Below are 6686 nucleotides of genomic sequence, written 5' to 3' on the forward strand. Positions count from 1 at the left end.
CCCTCTTTCATTAAAAGTTTCTTTTTTATGCTCAGACTCTTTGTTTGCGCTTGGGGAAGCATTGCCCCTCGGAGGCACACAGGGGTGTGTGTGAATTTTTCAGGCTACAGGGTGGGGGCTTGAGCCAGTTCTGTGTGGGATGGATGGAAAGGAAGCTCTAGATGTTGAACTTGGCCCTGGCCATTGCCCATGCTATCTGGAAGAAGGATAACAGTACAAACAACAGGGATTCCCAATAGACTCACTGATCCTCAGGTGCTTTCCCCCAGGCTCTATAAACACTGCCACGGCCTGTCTGGCAGACACAGGGAATGTCTCTACCCTGAGTGTTCCCGCTCAGCTTCTCGGGGCTTGTGGTGGCCGATCTCCAGCTCTTGTGTTGGTGGTTTTGGTAAGTGCCCTGCTCAAATTGCATCGATTTCACTTATAGTAACAGGCAGTCTCAGTGGTGGGAGTCATTTCATCTGTGAACAAAGAGCTGCTCATTTTATTCTCAGCGACATTATCCCTTATTTTGTGAAGTCTCCCATTGCCCTAGGATGACAGGTCCCTGCCTTGTGGTGTTTACTCGACAAGCGCTCGGTGGTGCAAACATTATGTACGTGGAGTGGAATTTTCCATGAGTCAGGGATACAAACCCCAATGAAACCTGGCTTGTGTCCTCAACTGCCTGTGGCACTTTTCTGTGAGTGCCACTGACTTGCTGGGACTGTGTGTGGGATTAAGGAGCCTGGAGCCTTGCCACACCTGAACTCTGGTCTGGCAACACCGATAACCTCACTGACAGTCCCTAGCCTCACATGCTGGACAGGAAGGATGCCAATTACCATGGAAAAGCCAGCACTGAATAGCCTGCCTGTAGTTTGTAGCCCATGGCAGAGGCTGCTTTAACCACTGAAAGAATGACAGGCCTTACCTGGGGCTCCTGTAGTTTGTGGAGAAATGGGGCTTGTATGGCGTGTAGAACCTTTCAGAGTGTCTGCCTGCCAGATACCCTATGTGGGACATTAGTGCTCTTTGTCTTTGTTCCAATAGAACTGAATTTCAATGTGGGGTTTGCCTGAGTCAGGAATACTTATGCCTGCTAAGTTGAGCATCTGGGAGTCCCACAAGGGTTTTTCATCAAAGTACCGATTCCACCTTGTCTGTAGATCCATGGCAGGAATGGCCATATTGTCTCTCAGGGTGTCACTTGCGTCTTGATAATGTTGTTTTTCATTGCAGGGAATGTGGTTTAGTAAACTCAACAGAATCTGTCTAGGGCATCATGTCAACCTGCAATGAAACCAACATCAGTCGTACAACCTTCCTCCTGGCAGGCATCCCTGGGCTGGAAGATTTCGGCCCCTGGATCTCCATCCCGTTCTGCTCTATCTACCTCGTGGCAATTTTAGGAAACGGTCTCATTCTGCTCGTGATAAAGACACAGAAGAGTCTCCATCAGCCCATGTACTTGTTCCTTTCCATGTTGTGTGTCACCGACCTTGGTTTATCTGCTTCCACCTTGCCCACAGTGCTCAGCGTCTTCCTGTTTAACACCAGGGAAATTGACATGGATCTCTGTCTGGCCCAACTTTTCTTTATTCACACTTTCACCATCACAGAATCCTCTGTTCTACTCGCCATGGCCTTTGACCGCTTTGTTGCCATACGCCACCCGCTGAGATATGCTTCGATTTTAACCAGTGCCAGGATAGGAAACATTGGGCTGGCGACAATAATCAGGGGTATTGGTCTGCACATCCCAGTTGTCCTTCTTCTCAAGAGGTTGCCATACAGCAAGATTCAACCTCTCTCCTATTCCTATTGTTTGCATCCAGATATGATGAAGATGGCTTGTGCAGACACTACGCCCAATAGCTACTATGGCTTGTTTATTGTTCTTTCTACTGTGGGCTTGGACTCTGTGCTCATTGTCTTGTCTTATGTCATGATCCTTAAGACAGTGCTGAGTCTCACATCCTGGCGTGAGCGTCTCAAGGCCCTGAACACCTGTGTCTCCCACATCTCTGTAACACTGCTGTTCTATATCCCACTGGTCTGTTTGTCTATGATCAGCAGGTTCATGAAAAATGCCCTTCCTTTGAGTCAAATTCTTAGTACATATCTCCACCTCCTCCTCCCACCTGTACTCAACCCCATTGTGTACAGCATAAAAACCAAAGAGATTCGTAAACAGATCACGAAGTTCTTTCAAAAGTATTCCACTAAGAGGCTCTGATGGGGCACTGAGTTGATTTGTCGAATCTGTTCTCTTTGTGCCTCCGTAGCTCATAATATCTAACTGTTGCTGTGACTCTGAGCCAGCAATGGTAAGCGTCCAGGCAACTGATTGTACTAACCCAACATTCAATGACATATTATAGAAGTATTGGCAATACTTGGTAACCAGATTAATTTTCAAATGTATGTCTGTATTGTGAGAAAAGGAGAAAGAGTATTTGTATTAGTCTGTGTTTAGCTATGTCAACAATGTGATCAATGTAACTTGCATATTATAAGTTTTGGTTCCTGTCTGTAATGTTTCATAATCATATTCTATTAATTCAGTTTTTAAAAGGGGTTATAACCCTTGAGATGAAAGTTGTTGTATAATAGTATCATTGTTTTATTTCTTGTTGATATTTGACATTTGCCAAAATCAGGCGAATCTTCTGAACTTCATTTATAAAGGGAACTTGTGGCCTGGGCATTATTTTCTCATACTTACTTATGTCAGAAGCAGTCAAGTCAAGAGATTGACATTTCCAGGTCTAGTCTCATGGAAGAAGTTTCACAAACTCTACACAAGGACAGCCCATTGATCTATGACATTTTACATGGATTCCAGAAGGATTTCCAGGAAAGGAACCGGGGGTTACAGTGGATGAGAAGCTGGATATGAGTCAAGAGTGTGCCCTTGTGGCCAAGAAGGCTAATGGCATATTAGGGTGCATTAGCAGGAGTATTTCCTGCATTTCTAGAGAAATGGTTACAGTGAGCCCTCGCTACTTCACGGTTCGACCATCGCGGATTCACGACTTCGCGGACTTTTTTCATTACATTATGTATATACGTGAATCCGCGATGGTCGAACCGTGAAGTAGCGAGGGCTCGCTGTATACATGTTAAATATACATGTCCCTACTTCGCGGATTTTCAACTATCGCGGTCGGGTTTGTAACCTATCTACCGCGATAAACGAGGGTTCACTGTATTCCACTTCGTTGAGTACTGTTGAGGCCACATCAGGCATATTGCATTCAGTTCTGGTGCCCCCACTACAGAAAGGATGAGGGTGAATTGGAGAGAGTCTAGCAGAGGGCAATCAAAATGATTACGGGGCTGGAGCACATAACCTATAAGGAACGGCTGAGGGATTTGAGTTTACTTAGTCTACAGAAGAGAATATAGAGGGGGGATTTGTTAGCAGCATATAACTACGTGAAGGGAGGTTCCAAAGAGGATGGAGAGAGGCTGTTCTTAGTAGTGACAGATGGCAGAATAAGGCACAATGGTCTCAAGTTACAGTGCAGGAGGTATAGGTTGGATATTAGGAAAATCTATTTCCATAGGAGGGTGGTGAAGCACTGGGATGGGTTCCCTAGGGAGTTTATAGAATCTCCATCCCTAGAGGTTTTTAAATCCTGGATTGACAAATCCTGGCTGGGTTGATTCAGTTGGGGTTGGTCCTGCTTTGAGCAGGGGGCTGGACTTGATGACCTCACGAGGTCTCTTCCAGTCCTATGATTCTATGATTCTATGATTTCTACAAATCAACAGTGTCAAAATCTCTATCGGTATCTCTACACTACAAAGTTAATTCGAACTAACAGCCATTGGTTTGAATTAACTTTAATAGCGGCTATGCATGCAAACTGCTATTTCGAATTTAATTCGAAAAAGTGGAGCGCTCGACTTGAACTAGGTAAACCTCATTCGACGTGGAGTAACAACTAGTTTGAATTAAGTAGTTCGAATTAAGGGCTGTGTAGTCACTTAATTCGAATTAGTTGGAGGCTAGCCATTCCCAGGTTGCCCTGGTGGCCACTCTGGGCCAAACCAGGAAAACTCCTATCCTCTCCCCCGGCCCTAGGGCCCTTAAAGGGGAAGACTCTGGCCAGCCCTGCCAGCAGTCTCTGCCCCTGACTTCATGGCTCCAGGATGAGCCAGGCAGCCAGTGACAGCCAGCTGCCCCCCGCCCAGTCCCTCAGCACCCAGGGGCCAGCCAGGGACCATAGACAGTGCACATCCTTCTGGACTAGTGAGGAGGTCATGGACCTCATTGAGGTTTGGGGGCAGGCCCCCAACTTCCATGATCTCCGCATTAGGAGGAGGAACGCGGCTGTCTATGGCCGCATACCAGCCACCATGGCCCGAAAGGGACACAGGCGCACCCAGGAGCAGGTGTGCCTGAAAGTCAAAGAGCTGTGGCAGGTGTATGCCAGGGCCACCAGGGGTGCCGCCACAGCAGGGGCTGCCACCTGCCCCTACTTCCCTGCAGCAAGCTGGGACCAGAGGGCCCTGACCCAGGTGCAGAGGAGAGGCCACCGCCAGCTGTTCTGGCACCAGAGTCAGCAGGGTTGGCCAGGGAGGCCATACTGGGTAAGTGCCAGCACTGTCCCCTATCCAGAGGGGAGGCAGGGAGGGAGACCAGGGACTGCGCACGTGGGCCATGCCTCCCACGGATCATGTGCCACCTGTGCAAGTGCGAGCATGTGCTATGACACCCTTGGGCAAGTGGCTCCAGCTGCATGACACCCAGGGGCCGTGGCCCAATAGGCACAGCATGTGTGAAGAGACCTGGAATGCTCCTGACCCAGGGGCGGGACCCAGCAGGATGCCCTCCCTTCACACACCCCCTCTACACAGAGGCAGCGGACATCTCCCCCGCCTCCCCCCCCGCCCATCCCAGCCACACTACACACGGCACAGGGACATGGGTGCGGTCTTGGGGCAGTGCCCAGTCCCGGGGAGAGCCAGACATCCTGACCATGGCCTCTGTGCAAGCACAACTGCTCTGACGGTGCAGGGCATGGTCACCCTCACGTCACAGGGTGGGGGCTGGGCATCATCCCCTGTGTCTCCAGGGAGAACTGACCACTTCTCTTCTTTCTCTACAGCTGCACCAACTGCTTGTGCAGGGCACACCACCCTGCCTGGGACATGCTCCCGCATCCGTGGCCTGCTCTGGACCACCAGCATGTGGCAGGAGCACTGGGACCAGTGCCTGGGGGTCCTGTGAGCCCTGCACTGCACCGTCGAAGCCTGGATGTGGGAAGACCTGCAGCTCTGCCGGGACCGAGTGAGGAACTGTCACCTGTAGGCCCTGCTGCAGAGCATGCTGCCCCGTGCTGGTCCTGTGCCTGCTGCCCCCCCAACAACTGTCCCTCCTCCCACTCTTTCCCCCCTCCCACCTTTTCCTCCTCAACCTCCACATCCTCCTCCTCAATGTCCACACCCCCCACCTCAACCTCTGCACCCTCCACCCCATCCCCCCGGGGATGCCAAGGCCCCCTCCCTCGCTGTGCTGGGAGGCGGTTGGCCCAGTGAGACCCCCACCCCGATCCCTGAGCTTCTCCTCTCCCTTCTTCCCCTTGCTTACCCCTTCCAGCTCCTTCCTCCCAGTTTTCCCCCTCCCCTCTCCCACCCTCTCTTCTGCCCTCTCCCGCCTCCTTTCTCCCATCTCTCCCCAGTTATGTTGAATAAAGAGAGTTGTTATTTTTGAAAATATGTGCATTTTATTTGACATTAGGAAGAGGGGGTAGGAAAGGGTAAGTAGAAGGACGAGAGGGAGGAATGGAGCACAATCCCCCAGTGGGGCAGACCGGGGAGACTGGTTGCACTCCCAGGGTGGAAGCTCTCCCTGGATCCTGACATCCCCTCAATGGTCCTCCCAGATGGCAGTCTGCAGACAGTGCAGCCAGGCAGCCGGCAACGTGTCCATGAGACGCAGCAGAGTCCCCGGGACAGGTCTGGTTCCATGTTGCAGAGTGCCGTGGTACCCGAGTGAGGGCAGGCAGAGCACTCCAAGACACAAATGCTTTGCTGTCCCTCAGCGAGGTAGATCAGCAAGCAAAGAAACCTGAGAACTGTCTGTCCGGGATGGGGAGTCTGGTCCCTTTAAGCACAGACCTCAGCTAGCCTGAGGCAGCAGCCCCACACACTAAGTCCTAGAGGCACGGCGGGGAGAATGGTGTGAGGGGCAGGGTGGGGGAGTGGCCCCCTTTTCTCTTCTAGGGAGGTGTTTTGGGGGGCTGATTGTGTGAAATGGGCTGGGGGATGTGGCTGAAGGGAAGTGGAAGGGAGCTGGTCAGAGAGCTCTGTGGGAAAGATGGGGCAGGGGGAGGAGGGTGAAATTGGAAGGAGAGGAGATGGAAAGGACCACGAGAAGGAGAACTGGAGGCTGGAGTGGCAGCACCGTGTTAGCACTAAAGTCGGAATTGTAGAATATGACCACCAGTGCTTGCAGTTATTGGGAATGCAGAAAAGCAGACTGTGTTTAACTCAGGTCAAAGGAAAGACACTGTCATTGTAAAATATCTCTGCTGGACAAGGCTTTCTCTTCCAAACTCTGTGAAGTCAATTGGAGGGAAGGACAGAGCTCTGAACCAGCAGGCTACAGGCCCTCCGGGCATGAGCTGTAAGACTGGTACAACCTGTTTCTCTTCTTTCCCCCTCCCCCCGCATCCTTGTTCTAACGACAG

The 6686-nt window shown here is 51.1% G+C and overlaps 1 protein-coding gene across 1 annotated transcript; it reads left to right on the forward strand.

The window, feature by feature from the left end:
* Positions 1 to 1267: 1267 nt before the first annotated feature.
* Positions 1268 to 2221, forward strand: LOC102456513 (olfactory receptor 51G2-like). Its single transcript, XM_006113353.2, has one exon. The coding sequence runs from the start codon at positions 1268 to 1270 to the stop codon at positions 2219 to 2221; it is 954 nt and encodes a 317-aa protein (XP_006113415.2).
* The last annotated feature ends 4465 nt before the right edge of the window (positions 2222 to 6686 follow it).

The sequence above is a fragment of the Pelodiscus sinensis genome, chromosome 1 (genome assembly GCF_049634645.1).
Source record: "Pelodiscus sinensis isolate JC-2024 chromosome 1, ASM4963464v1, whole genome shotgun sequence".
In the NCBI taxonomy this organism is placed as follows: domain Eukaryota; kingdom Metazoa; phylum Chordata; order Testudines; family Trionychidae; genus Pelodiscus; species Pelodiscus sinensis.

What these genes read in the sequence shown, in the direction of transcription:
- LOC102456513 (XM_006113353.2), top strand. Translation starts at nt 1,268, where the DNA reads ATGTCAACCTGCAATGAAACCAACATCAGTCGTACAACCTTCCTCCTG.